We start from the raw sequence: 14,839 nt of genomic DNA, 5'->3' as shown, positions 1-14,839 counted from the left end.
TCCTTACCAAAGGTTAATTTGAACCTCGAAAAGCATTTTTGAGCATGGTTTCAGATCTCATCCAAGGACTCAGCATCATTCACTAACAAGATGGATACACAAAGCATCTCAGGCTTCACACCATCTCACGAGACAAATGAGATGACTTGGATGATATTCTGAATATCTCACACGAGTTAGTAACATTGGCAAGTCAATCAGGATTTTGTAATTTTTATGATTTAAATAAAAAATGATCATGTTACTAATGATCTTATAATTTATCTTATTTTATAGTTATTTATATATAAATATATTTTAATAAATAATTATAAATCCAATTAAATGATTTATATGATTTCAAGACGTAAAACCGAGATTTAAAACCATGTTTTTGATACCCAAAAGTGTGATAGTGCATTCCAATTGCATTCCCAATCTTCTTATAAATTTCTATTGTCTTTCTCTCTCTCATATCGTTAAAATTGATATCATCATCATCATCAAAACTTTGTATAATAATATATTTTTAATGAAAATAAATAAATAAATAATATCAATTTCGTATAATAGTCATTAATCTATCTATTAAAAAAAAAATCATTAATTTATACTAACTTTGAATCGAGAATCAAACCAAATTGGTTCCTTCTTCATTTTCTCGATCAAGAACCAAATCACAACTTGTTCCAAACCAAAACAAAAAGAACTAGTCCAAACCTATCCTTTTGATTCGATTCTTGAAACTACGCACACGACTCAATCGTCTTCCGTTTAGGTAGTAATTTTAGAAAAAGTAAGGGGCATTCTAGTAAGGTTGAGAATAATTAAAGAAGACTCACTGTCTCACTGTGCAATTTGTTTCAGACAGTAAGAGAAATGGAGATAGCAGTTAAACTTAAACCCCCGTTCTTGGGTTTATATTCAAAGGTAAGCTAAGCCACGCTTTGAACTCGCTTGTATTTGGGTTTTTTTCTGTTGTGGATTTTAATTGCATGTTTGTATGTTAACGGTTGATGCGTTCTCTCGTTTTCTGTAATTCGATTGACGAGTTTTTACCATTTTGGCTCTCGAAAGTATTGTTTCAATCTGTTAATCTCAACAAAAAAAAAAAATATAATAATAAAAAATAGAGATATAGGGTGTGTTTGGATTTCCTTAATGCTAAAAAAATGTGGTTTTAGAAGGAAGGATAAAAAATATATATAATTGGTGTCAGTCCCAATGAGTTGGGGATGAGGCATTTTCAATGATGGTGACGATGAATTAGCAAAAATGAAAATCTAATTATTTGATTTCACTTGTGAATCCTATGTTAGATTACATTTTGATAAGTATACTCTTATAAATGCATTTATTTTATTTCACTAATGCGATATTCTTCAAGAGGAATTGATTCTAAGTATTTGTGTATAAGCTTTAGCTTCCACAGATTTCCGCAATTAATATGGATTTTGGCATTTTTGGTCCTTTGTGCAGCTTATCACTCACAAGCATTCAATACCCGTTTGTGTTCCAAATATTTTTTCACAAAGAGGGAATTTTTGCATTCAGAAAAGAGATAATGCTCGGGAATTTTCTTCAAGGTGAGACTCATTTATGAAAATTTTAGAGCTAGATATCAAAAATAAATAAATAAATCACTAACCCAACTTAGAACAATGTCTAGAACTGCACATTATTGGTTGGGGGTGGGTTAAAACTTATGAGTATCTATCGAAAATAAAAATTTCACATAATGGAATCCCGCAAAATAATAATGGAGAAAATATCAAAACAATAGCCACCAGTATCAGAGAACCAATTTGGCTTAATGATAGGCATTCGTGTCCCAATCCTTTCCTAGAAGAGAAAGTTTTAACTTTTGGAAAATATGATTAGTTTCAATATGTCATGATGGTTAATACTATGGATCTAGTTATTTTACATTTAAAATGTATTTTTTGTTGTCTAGTCCAGGGGACGAAGCCAGGATTTTGCTCATGTGGGAGCAACCAAGAGTGGAAAAAATTCTGTGGGGACAACTAAGAGTGAAAAAAATGGCTGTGGGGGCAACTAAGAGTGGAAAAAAAAAATTGCGGGGGCAATAGTGGAAGATTGTTTTTATCGGCCGCTAAAATATGTCACAATAGCTCACTAATCCATAGACTTTGAAAATTCTTGTGGGGGCAAGTGCCTCCACTGTAAATCGGCCCCCTGGTTTAGTCTTTTTTTTTCTTTTGAATCGCCAAATGTTATGTTGAATTTGAGGAGTAGTTAGTGAGATTTATGAGTACTTTGTTGAACTTCCATTTACCCAAAGCGTTGAGTTACTTCTTCAGATTGAATCAAGTCTTAATTAAGTCCAACTGAATTCTGTGGGGTTTTAGTCTTGATTTTATAGTGAAGAATATGACTCATTTATACTGGAAAAATCACAGATCTGTTGCTGCTATGTGTGCTTTATCTCCAGGTACAAAAACTCTTTTTTTTTTCCTTATCATCCTTTCTTTTCAAGTAGGTTCTTTCATTGTCATTTGGCCTATTATTCCTTGATATTTTCTTCTTAATTTAGATTTGGAAGACGTGGGGGTTTCTACTTCTCCATTTGAAGGTGTCTCTGTTGCTTCTTCTCCTACTCATGAGGTTGGAGAGATAAAGGTAACAAGAGGTTTATTTTTTCTGATTTTTTTTCATTCCTTTCCTCTTTTACCAATAAGTATCAGTGTAAAAATAACAAAGGGATAGCGCATCCCCAGTGTTGAGTGTATACTTTCCTCCACTCTTGGGTGTGTCATTCCCCAGTTAAGCCCTGTGACCCTCTTATATTCATAGTTCTACCCTTCTCCAACAAATAGGTCTTTTGGAGTAGTTGGTTGGTTAACATGGTATCAAAGGGCTAGGTTCGTATAGGTCACGAGTTCAATTCTTTCCACCCTTATGAGTGAGAGGGAGTGTCGAGTGTATATTTTCCTTCAGTCTTGGGTGTGTCATATGGTATGAATCATACCCCAATTAAGCCCCGTGACCCTCTTATATTCATAGTTCTCCCCCTCTCCAACAGATAGGTCTTTTGGAGTAATTGGTTGGTTAACACCCAATGCTCAAAGTTGGCACAAAATTCTATTTAAAAATATATATATATATATATATATATAAATATTACATGGGAGACGTAGGTAAAATATTAATGGTTGTATGATCCTCTAAATTTGACCAGATTTTTCTCTTTAACATGAGAATCAGGTAAGAATTGATGTATCCGGAGCCAAATCACAAGATATTTTTGACAATGTTTTCTCAAAAATGGTTGCTGCAGCCCAGCCAATACCAGGATTTAAAAGAGTAAAAGGCGGTAAGTTTTCCAAATTCTGTAGATAATTTGTATAGCTTCCTTGACTATCTGCATCTAACAGTTTGTCAGTTAAATTTAACATGTGGTGTGGATATATGGCTATAAGATTGCTTAGTACTATGGTCTAACATGTCAGGTTATATTATTAAGATGTTTGACATGATAAACAAAGGCCATTGACTGGACGGATGAGAATAAGCAGACTGATGCAGGTCTTAAAAGGGTAGGGAAGGCTAAAATTTATGATTTTAGTAAGAAATGATCTGAGCCCACACACATGAATGACTTTTGATAGTGGATTGATGGAACAAGAATCATTGCATCCAAACCAGAGAAATCTGTCCTCTATGTTTTATTATTGCTTAGCTAAGATTTCTGTCTTGAACAGACCTGTACTCATGTGGGCCTCTCCCACAATTGGAACCCACACAATGACCATCACTGTATTGTGATCAGATCCAATACTAATGTTGCCGAAGTGTCTACATTAGCAGGTCCCGATGCAAGTGCCAACCCAGTTCTCAATTACACTTGTCAATTCACCTCCTAAGGTCAAATATCCATAGACTTATAGTAGAGAACTTAATCATCCGTGATAGAATTATGGAGGACTTTTGTATTGTGTAAATCCGATGTATTAAACATTAATCAAATTCGACCTATCCAAAAGAATAAAACATTAATCAAATTCTCCTGCATTGTCAGTTGGTAAGGAAGTTATGGTCTTGGTTTTTTACCATTTTCCATATACATTGAACTCTTCCTTCCGATGCCCTCCCTTTTTGTTAGTTGGCATAGTCAAGCCTTTTTTGCTAGAGCCATGATTTGTTGGAGGTTGTTACCATTTTTTGTTTGTTAGAGTATTTGGAAAGAGTGCAATAAACTCTTTGAGAATTTTGTCTTCAGATAGGATTCAGTGCCATATGGACACCGACTTTGTCTCCTTTTCTTAATCACCTATCCCTTTTGGTTCTTTTTTCTGCTTTTGGAGGTCTTCTTGTCATCCTTGTTTGTACATCCTTCCTTCTTATAATCAATTGATCATATACTTCTTTAAAAAAAATGGATTTATGAGTCAGTGAGCATATTTTCGACATTGTATTTATCTCATACCTACATTAGTAAGAACTTTGCTCATAACGAGTAACAATTAAGATTTCCTTCATAGTTTTCAGTAGCTGATGGCAATTGAAATAACTTGAAGCATAAAAACAAACCAAAATTCAAAATGTTTCTTCATACATGATTGAAATACCTCATCCAGCTCACCTGGTTTCTATCCCTGCAATCTTCTTCTTTGTAAACTATTTCAATTTCTATATTAACTTCTTTTTTCAATACGCATCCACTAACTAGATTCTTTTACCATTTCATTCGCTTCGCTCCTTGTATTTCATTATGATGGTATCCTACTAATTTCTTTCTTTCTTTTTTTGAATTTAATTGGTTGCTTCTGTGATAAACACCTTGGGATCATCAGGAAAAACTCCAAATGTAAGTTCCCTTTGCATATTATTTTCTATTAGGTTCCGCATGTTGGTTGTTTTTTGTTGGGGGGAATTTTTTCTTTAATTTGAGATATAAAACATTGGGTGAAGTTGAGTGGAGATATCACCTATATGATATATACATGGAACTCATTGTCATGGGCTTAGGCCCATAGCTCAGTTGGTTTGACACATTGCAAAACAGTCTGAGGTCAAAGGTTCAAGTCCAGCTTACCCATAAAAATAAAAATAAAAGGGTCATGGACCTGGAAGTGTCTTCATGATGTGCCCCACCTTAGGCGCCGATTTCACGTGGACAGTGGGATGACTGATGGTTCCAAAGTCTGATTAGATATACATTTTCTATAGGTAAATGTCTATTAGAAAAACAAAGATGGAGGTCGGAGAAACCAACCAATAAAAGGCAATACAAAGGCTATAAAGACTGTGATTAAGAGAGCTGCTATTGGCACCTCACCTTTCACTTATTACACACCCGATTTCTTAAATTATTTATCATGCCCTAATTAAAGATTAAAATACACTCTTCAAACATTACCAAGGTTTGGCTCAACTTATAATCCCAACATTACAAAACATTATAGCACTCATTCAAACAATTTCAGTAATTGATTACAATTATGATTGCGCTCATAAAATCCTAAAACCAAAAAATAGAAATCCAGTGAAGAAACAAAGGAGAGCTTCTATTGGCACCCCAACTTTTACTTATTCTTAACCATTCGCTTATTTTCTTTATTTTTAATTGGGGTGTTGGGGTGCCAATAGCAGCTCTCGTGATTAATCATAAGATGCCATTTCAACACAAAAAATTGTAACTTTTACTTATTCTTGACCATTCACTTATTTTCTTTATTTTTAATTGGGGTGATGGGGTGCCAATAGCAGCTATTGTGATCAACCATAAGATACCATTTCAAAAAAAAATAAAAATTGTAAGGAATGCAGAAAAGATCATACTGATATTAGAGTTCTTGTTCTTCTCCACTATAGAATGCTAGCAAGTTTTATTGTTTTCTCAATCATGTTTGGCAGATTCCCAGAGATATACTATTAGAAGTCCTTGGACCATCTAAAGTTTACAAGCAGGTTATCAAGAAAATAATCAACACCACTGTTGCTGAATATGTAGAGAAGGTAAATTGCATTTCGGTGCTGTAATTTTCTTTCATCTAACATATATATAATGGAAAAAAGGATAGAGCGTGGACCGAGGCCCTCATTTGCACCACCTGGACTGCCACGTTAGCCCAAATTACACCTCAGCCCTCTATGTTTGTGGTTTGCATTATTCCACACATGTTTTTTCTCAAGTCGTTGTTTGAGTCAACAGAACCCGAGCCTACCCACACCCACACACTCTCTTCCAGGCCCACTGACTTGTAAATGTTGCTCGTCCCTTAGTAGAGCTACAGAACCCATACTCCATTCTTAATTTGAACTTTGACCCAGTCAATTTTGAAGGGCCAAGGAAGCAATTTAGAAACAATTGTATTATTCTTACCTAATTTTGTGTTAATTACAGGAGAATTTGAAGGTTACTAAGGATCTAAGAGTTGAGCAGAGCTTGGAAGAGCTTGAAGCCAACTTTGAACCCGGAGTAGAATTCAGCTTTGATGCAGTCATTAAGCTTCAGTAGTGGACAGATTCGAGAATATGTTTCTAAATTTTAATGATTCATTTAAATTTTAATATCATTTTAGGGTTTATGTCCAACTTTCTATTTAGCGAAACCTTATCCCAGATATTTGTGATTGCCTGCTTCAGCATGAAGCGCCCAAGTTCTCTTTTTCTGTGCTTGGGATCTTAATGTGAGCACATACGAAAAGTTTGCATAGTTTGTCTGCAATAGACCAAGTGAAAATTATGTCTCATTTTTCTTTCACTTTTATTTAGTAAAATATATCTACTTAGATATTGCATGTCCTTATCCCTCAGATATATATATATATGGGGTTGCTAAACAAATCTTGTTCCTTCAGTATACTTGGTTTAAAGCCAAGTCTTTTGTTATGAGAGAAAGTTCATATTTGCTTTCATATTACGAAATTTGACTTTCTTAAATAAAAAAATGAGAGAACAAAAACAAAAAAGACGAACTTGTCCAAACAAGTATGAAGTCTAGGATTAATCAAAATGACTAGCATGGTAGAGGAAGGGTGTGAGATACTCGCATTGCTCAAGTTATTTTTATAAAAATAATTTTTAAGAAAACTAATAGATTGTTTATTTATATTTGAACGTAAAAACACAAATTTAATGCCTCATGCACAAAAACCCATCTCCCCCTAAAATGCCGTGTGGATTACACATCATGTGACTCACCTGTTGTGTGACCAGCAAAACAAAAATCAGGTGCATTGGTACCCTAAAAATTGATCAGATATCACCCATGATAAATCGTGCTCATATTCACTGGCTGTATATCACCCTTTAAGCTGTGTTTGATGTGTAGGTCCACAAACGATGCCTTAAATGCTTATCAAATCACTCAAAAATTATAGTAAATTCCACCAACATAATAGGAAAAAAAGGAACAATTATAGTAAAACTTTCACCAAGATGTAGACCATTTGGATAGCTTGGGAAGATTTAAAAACTCTTTCTGGCAGAGTTCCAGTATATCAGTCTCAAAGCAGAAAGAAGAAAGAAAGTGCTGCACTATATTACTAAGATGCTGATGCTAGACGAGACCTGGCAAGGCGCTTAATTAGGCTGGGGTTGTGCCACCATGTCGGCGTGTTGATGATGGCACGTTCAAGCCAATACTTGTCTTCCACAACATCCTTCCTTGTTAAACTATCGTAGAACTTCTTACACTGATACATAGTTTGCCTCAATCGTATACTCTTTTTCCTCGTGAAGAGATAAATGATACAATCCTTTGCTAACCGCGTTATGTCCTCCCCTTCGAGGATATAGATGTACTGCAAAGAACCATTAAGATAGAGACATTAGTATGTGCGCCCAGAACGAAAAATTGACCCTAAAGCATTCAATGTTTCAGATTATCTTGGAATGTCTCGGTCAAGATAGACTCAGTTTTCTCTTGATGGGAGATGAGATTTTAAACCTTGCTCATTAGCACCCATGTGACATCTTTATCACAAAAATCATCCAAGTGATCAGAATATATTTCATTTTCCATTTTGGACCATAATACAGAAATAGAATCAATCTTAAGCTTGTAAACTAATATCATCTGATCAAAGTTGATTTTTGCACTAGGAAGAACTATAGATCAGGCTCATCAGATGGTGGTCCCTCCATGGCATGGACCTCATGTAAAGTAAACTGCATCATTGTAATATTCAGAGAAGTCTATGGTGCTTATAATATTAAAAAGGGAAATTGTGTGATTGTTTCAATCTATCTTATTTGGTTGTACATGATCAAAGAGGATATGTTTTCTCAGGAAAATTGATTTCATGAAACAATTGTTCTTCAAAAAAATTATTTCAGGAGAGAATGTATCTGGTGTTTGATTATGCATGGGAAAATGTCAAAAGAGATTTTTATTTTTATTTTTAACTTTCGGAGATGAGAATAACTGTGAGAAAAAAATCAACTAATTTCCAGTCCCTGGTAAGAAAATCATTTAGCTAGGGGGCCCATTCGGAAAATATTTTCCCACCTTCATGGAAAAAAATCTGCAATCAAACACATAGTGAATTGCATTTTTAACAGGATTTTGTTTTAGTTTCTGTTCTCGAACACACTAACATAGACCCGTAAGGTGTATTTGATTGTTGGGAAAATACTTGAGAAAATTGTTTGCCCGTGTTTGATTGGTTCTGGAATGAGACTAATCAGAACTGGGAGGCAGCCAATGCGAGCTCAAATTTTCTCGCCCTGCCACCAAATTATTTTCTCAAGAAGATGTAAGAGATGATTTTCCCGATCATTCGAATACCAATTTCTGTGAAAAAAAAGCATTTTCTTGTCACTTCTCCTCGGAAATCGATTTTCCTAGCAATCAAACACAACCCTTAATCCACCAAGATACAGAAATGTGATAGTATCTAGAGCTGCAACCTGGGCGGGTTGGAGGGTCAACTCAGGCTCAACCCAAATTCAATTCGGGTTGAGATTTCCTAGCCCAGGCTCAACTCATTTTCCATATAACCCAACCCAGGTTCGCCCATCAATCAGGTTGAGTTTGGGTTAGTTCGCCCAAGTTGCAGCCCTAATAGTATCCAAAGCAACATAGTTGTAAGTATAACACAGAAGATTCCTATCTCTTAGATTGCTTACAATTAAAAATTGCAGGTGAATACCGTAAACTTCATTGAAAGATTTTGCCCTATTGTTATTAGTAGAATAATACTAAATTGACTAAAAAAAGATAGTCAAATACACTCAACTGATGTGGAATGTGCACGGAACCATAGATTTTTCCTTGTGTATCTCGAGGAAATATATGGTTTCATGCACATTCCACGTCAATTGAGTGTCTTCTTCTTTTTTTGAATCAGTTTAGCACAACTCTTATTAGTAACATCACCTACAAACTTATAATACCATTGAAACAAAAGAGATGAGACGAGCTTATTACCACAAAGATAAGGCCAATGGTTGCTAAAGTCACTTGCAGTAGTTCATCCAATATACCGGAAAAGCCTTCATCCTCTGAGCCACCTGAACCATCACCCCCACCTCCCGGTGGACTTCCAGCACCACCTCCATTGTCATCAAATTCTCGTTTTTGCATCTGTTCCCGCAACATATCCTGCACTGATCGCTCCTTCCTTAAACCACCCATTGCTTTCTCAAGATCTGTCCATGGAGAACCCTGTAAACCAATTCAAAATCCAATTAAATGGAGGAAAAAATATTCAAATCAAAGTTTCTGATCTTCATGAAGATTCACTCTTTTTTTTTTTTGGGTCATTTTTTGGCCAAGACCCACAAGTTTATGATCTCATCGTAATGCAATATTTTGGTCGGGAGAAAAACCAAGACATTTTGAAACATTCCGAGACAATCCAAAACATTCAATGTTTTAGCGTCACTGTTTCATTCCGGTCTCAACTCAAATCAGAATGTCTCAGACAAACATTTTGGAATGGCACTTGGGCTTTTAATACTTCTGTGCAACCAATGTGAGCCAAAAAAATTCCAGAAGACTACATTTTGCAAACCAAATAGAGCTTAATGTAAATACTCTCTCCCTTACTTCTAACAACAAAAACAATAGGGTTTTTAGAAAACCTAGTCTTACCTCATTATCATTCTTTGGGGTTCCTTTGCCACCAAACAAGCACACAGGTGTACATCTCCGGTAGCTTGACACATTGAAAGGTGCTACCGTTGGGCAAGTCCCAGGGAGTCGATTTGCATAGGTAGGTGAGATGCGTAACTGTGAGACAGGTAAGTAGAGGGATGGAGATATATTCTTGACTTTCACATGTGGGCCGCAGACAGTGACTTGCATGGTGCTCATCCTTGGCAAAAAAAGGTCAATTGATTTCTAGATCACAGAGTCCTCAACCATCGACCATCACACTGCAAATTAACCAGACACGAAGAAAGATTCAATTCCTAACACCCAGAGACAGAAACAATAACCCAGCATGCCATTTTTAAATGTGATATTTACATGTATCAGCTTTAAAGTAGTTGGCTTTGAACCCCTTATTGTAGAGGGGGGATATACATTGGGGGAACAACCATCCTATTTATTATATAGATTAAAGATTTAATATATTATGGAGGTATTTTTTAAATTTAAAACTTTGGTGTCGACAGTACTCCACTTCACCTTTTCTTACTATGACAGTAAAAATTATATACAATGCATCAAATGAGGAAGTAAACAATTTAAAAATGTTCCAAAACAAAAGAAAATTAAAATACTAAAATCAATAAAAATTCAAGAGTATCCAATCTTTAACTTCTCTATCGATCCTATCTTCATATCGAAATCAACTCATATAACTTCTATCACGTGATTAGAAATCCTCGAAGAGATTCATCATAAAAGGATGAGAAGCAAAAGAAGTGCCCGTGTGGATAGAGGAGCTAAAAGTACTCTGAGAAATAGCTGGAGCTTTTGGGGTAGGAAATGCATTTGGAAGCCAACTCTAAGAAGTACTATTAGAAGTACTCTTGGGCTAGATTGGTGTTTGTAAACAACCTTTACTCCTAGAAAAAAGACAAAAATATTCTTATATTCAACCGGTTACTGTTTTTAGCCCCCTTAATGTTATACTATCCCATGAAACTTTGTGAGTTGTGAACTACAAAAATTATTATCATATTCATTTAAACACAAGCTATTGTAAATTTTTCCAACAAAATTGGTAAAACCTCACCTAAAAATTGAAGTTATGTAAGTATCACCTGTAGACAACTTTCTTTGTATAAGCACAGTCCCAAAAAGCCACAAATCAAACTCTCACCCCTTACTCTTTGCTTCCAAACAGACTCATACTATTGTTGAAGTGCCCCACAATTTCAAAGACAAGTTCGAATTTAGTAGATTGAAGAATTGAAACTATCCTTTTTAATTAAATAAAAAAAGACAATTAAAGATGTGTTTACTCTCATGGGGATGATCCAATGTGTGATCCTACAAGTCTTTACCTTATTTACTCTTGTCCCAATTACTTAAGATGAACCATCATCGACATCACACATTCCTACCATGTTTATCCTCAATAGAGAAAATAAAAATTAGCAACCACACTAAATAAATAAATAATCTTGAACCTCAAACTTCAATCCAATAACAAACTCTCTTTTTCTTTTCTTTTTTATCAATTCAAGAACAAACTCAAAAACACATTTTCACAAATCATGAAGTCCTTAACTTCAGATTTAATTAATGACCCATTGGATAAATTCTAGATCAACCATGTCCTAATCCCATAGGACCCGATCCAATTGTTATTGGATCAGGTTTGAATCCTATTATTGAAATCCGATAAAAACACTGTCCCAGATTGATTTTGGGTTCAATGCAATCCTTATCAATTGGTCTTAGATGGACCCGATCCATTGATAGCCCTAAGGTGTAGGATGCCAGTTCCTACAACCCACAATGTTTCTAGCACTCCTCCAAGGCAGAACTGCAAGATTCAATGATGGAGTTGATTTGATGCAAGTAGGTTGGGACCACCTTAGATTGTTTATTGGGTTCAACCCCCAAAAAAAAAAAAAAAAAAAAACTTAAGACTGATTATTATCCATAAAAGAGAGTTTTTTTCTCATTTGTCACCCACTTTATTTCATCCAAAATCACTAAAAATTATTCTAAGTTAAAACAAAACCTAAGAAGACGACATTAGATTAAATGACCTTGTACCAGTTATAACGGTAACCAACACTTGTGATGGATGTGATCCTGTTAGTAATTTTTACAAACAGTTGGTGCACATTAATCTGAAGGGAGAAAAAAGACCCTAAATCAGACAAAAAACAACAAACAAATATGCAGATTTTTCAAACCAAACTCTTTCTAAGATCAACAAAAACTAACATGGGAAAAAAAATCAAGGGTTTCTCAGCTCAATGGATGTTCTAACTTCAATTGGATAAAATCGTAATTGTTCTATGTCATATTCAAACTATAAAAAAAAAAAAATTACCGGTGAAGGTCACGACGAAAGAGACGGCGGTGACAGCGAAGGTCAAGAAGGTGGAAATTCTGGCGAAGATCACGATGGCGACAAGAACGAGAGAAGGTGAGTGAAGCGCAGAAGAGTGAAGAAAATCTCAACAAGCAGAACTACAGAAGACATAGGTTTATGAGGACATGTTTGGAATTTAGCTACGAGATTAAGGGTATAAAAGTAATTGTAAATACGTAGAGTTCAGTTAAAACCTGATCCAAGGTTTTGAAGATGTATATAACATTAAAATTCGGGTCAGGTTCAAGGGCCATATGAGAAAACATATGAAAAAACTTTCGACGGTAAATAAAATTTTAAAATATGGGTTAGAAATTTTGGATTGAGCTGATTTTTTGTGAGGATGATCTCTATGATGGGAAGATCATCCAAAAAAAAAAAAAATCAGCTCAATCTGAAACTTCTAACCCCTTTAAAAGTGATTTAGAATGTGGACCGTCGATTTTTTTCCAATTTTTATCACTAATTTGTAAATCACTTTTGATGGATTTAGAAGTTTCTGATTGAACTGATTTTTTGTGAGGATGATCTTCTCATCATAGTGACCATCCTTGCAAAAAATCAGCTCAATCCAAAACCTCTAACCCTTATTTTGAAAAACGAAAGTTTTCTCATATGGCCCTTGAACCTGACCCTTAAAATTCAACCATGGAAAATAATTCTTTTTTTTATTTATTAATTTTTGTTTTTAAATTCATTTAATTTGTCCTCTCCAACACCGTAGCATTGGATCCTGTTTTTTTTTATGCCACAAGGTGAGCTCAAGGACCCTTAGTATAAGGAAACATGGTTTTACAATTAAGTTTTGTGCCTCATCTCGTCTTGTCCATGCTAGATATCGAGTTGTCTCAGATGAATTTTTTAATATATTTAAGACATCTCGTTAAAAAAAATGAAAAATGAATAAGAGGTTTTGTATATTGTTCAAAAAAGTGACTTTTTCGTCTGTATAGTCCATACTTGATATTGAGACAACTTGAGTAATACATCTCAGTCTCAAATGAGTTTTGAAACCAAGTAAGGAAGGCTAATCTTACTTGATTTTTGTAGTTCAATTGGATGCCTGATTTCAAATCTCGGTTTGACATCTCGTCTTGGTTACAGAGAGATTGGATTGTCTTATACAAGATAAAACATTTAATTCAATTTATAATTATTGTTTACATATTAGTATGAAAGTAATTATAGTTGTATATATATATATAAGATGATTAGAATATGTTGAGTCATGAATCATATATTTTTTTTAGATAATAGATGTTTAAATTCTAAAAAAATTAATTATTTAATTAAATTTGTAAAATTTTGATTGACTTGGTTGAGTTTTACTAATCCAAGCAAAAATTTTGGAATATCATCTAAGTCGTCTCGTTTATCTTGTGAGATGTATGAAACCCGAAACATCATGTAAATCTGTGTCAAATGAGATTTGAAACCATAACTTAGTGGTTCCACAGTTGAAGTATATATCAATTTCTTGGGGAGCTATATCTATCGAACCTTTTGATCTAAAGGCACATTTAAACCTATTGAAATACCATGTTAAGAAATTGGAATGAGGTGTGATTATTAAAAGATAAATGTGTTGTTGCATTTTAATTACAAAATCTCCATTGGAGTTCTAACAACTCCAACGGAACCTTATTTTATGAAGTTTGCTACTCAACAAACTTTACTTTATCAAGTTTGTTACATAACAAACCTTGGAGTGGAGATCCACGTCATAAAATTTAAATTGATGTGATTAATTTGTAATTCAACAAACTTTGGAGTGGATTGTAACAACATTAATTTGTGGCATCCAAAAACATCATCCGGTGCCATGAGGTTATAAAGGACAAAATTCCAAGCATTTTGAAGAAAAAAAAAATTTTGTTAAATTTTCACCGTTGAATTTTAGTTTTAAATTGGGAGTTCAATAGTCATCTACTTTCAACACCTTTGATTAAGCTCAAAGAGTTTTTTTTTTTTTTTTTTCCCACCAAATATGAGTTATTCCATGAAATCTAGAAGGTTGTGGACCCAATGCCCTTGGTAAGATTTGAATTCTTATTAAGTTAGTCACGCTAGATTGATTCATACAATAAGGTTTGTTCGGTAACAAACTTGATAAAGTAAGGGAGTCCTTGGAATAAAAGTGCAATGGATAGGTCTCTCCAATAAATCTCTTTTATTTGAAAGAGTTGTGTTGGAGTGACCTCAAAATTTTATCTCATATAACACATCCTTACATGAAAGTGTGTAGGAACCATAGATGTTTTTGACTCGTATCTCAATGATGGCATCTATGAATCCAACACACTTTCACAACGAGATGTGAGATATGAGGTACAATCTTGAGGTACTTCAGCATTACTCTATTGCTATTAGAAATGGAATTGCTATAG

General features: G+C 34.5%; 2 protein-coding genes across 3 annotated transcripts; one reads left to right on the top strand and one right to left on the bottom strand.

The window, feature by feature from the left end:
- Nucleotides 1-660: 660 nt before the first annotated feature.
- On the top strand, nucleotides 661-6,712 carry LOC147403241 (bacterial trigger factor). 2 transcript variants are annotated; one of them, XM_086438747.1, is made up of 9 exons: nucleotides 661-757; nucleotides 847-909; nucleotides 1,459-1,565; nucleotides 2,349-2,431; nucleotides 2,534-2,619; nucleotides 3,205-3,313; nucleotides 4,794-4,807; nucleotides 5,857-5,958; nucleotides 6,347-6,712. In XM_086438747.1, exons 2-9 carry the CDS (start codon nucleotides 859-861, stop codon nucleotides 6,458-6,460), a joined length of 666 nt encoding a protein of 221 aa, XP_086294873.1. In that variant the 5' UTR covers nucleotides 661-757; nucleotides 847-858; the 3' UTR covers nucleotides 6,461-6,712. The 2 variants fall into 2 exon arrangements, with proteins under 2 accessions (XP_086294873.1, XP_086294874.1); XM_086438748.1 differs by lacking the exon at nucleotides 661-757 and having other exon boundaries at nucleotides 2,400-2,431.
- A 573-nt stretch (nucleotides 6,713-7,285) lies between these two features.
- On the bottom strand, nucleotides 7,286-12,603 carry LOC147403240 (uncharacterized). The gene is made up of 4 exons (XM_086438746.1): nucleotides 12,411-12,603; nucleotides 10,043-10,326; nucleotides 9,377-9,613; nucleotides 7,286-7,748 (listed from the first exon to the last, which is right to left on the bottom strand). The coding sequence occupies exons 2-4, from the start codon at nucleotides 10,262-10,264 to the stop codon at nucleotides 7,491-7,493; spliced, it is 717 nt and encodes a 238-aa protein (XP_086294872.1). The 5' UTR covers nucleotides 10,265-10,326; nucleotides 12,411-12,603; the 3' UTR covers nucleotides 7,286-7,490.
- Nucleotides 12,604-14,839: the final 2,236 nt, after the last annotated feature.

This window comes from Akebia trifoliata, chromosome 4 (assembly GCF_017979445.1).
Source record: "Akebia trifoliata isolate Shusen 1 chromosome 4, ASM1797944v1, whole genome shotgun sequence".
Lineage (NCBI taxonomy): Eukaryota > Viridiplantae > Streptophyta > Magnoliopsida > Ranunculales > Lardizabalaceae > Akebia > Akebia trifoliata.
Note: the sequence above shows the minus strand (reverse complement) of the source record. Positions and strands in the feature narration are given on the sequence as shown.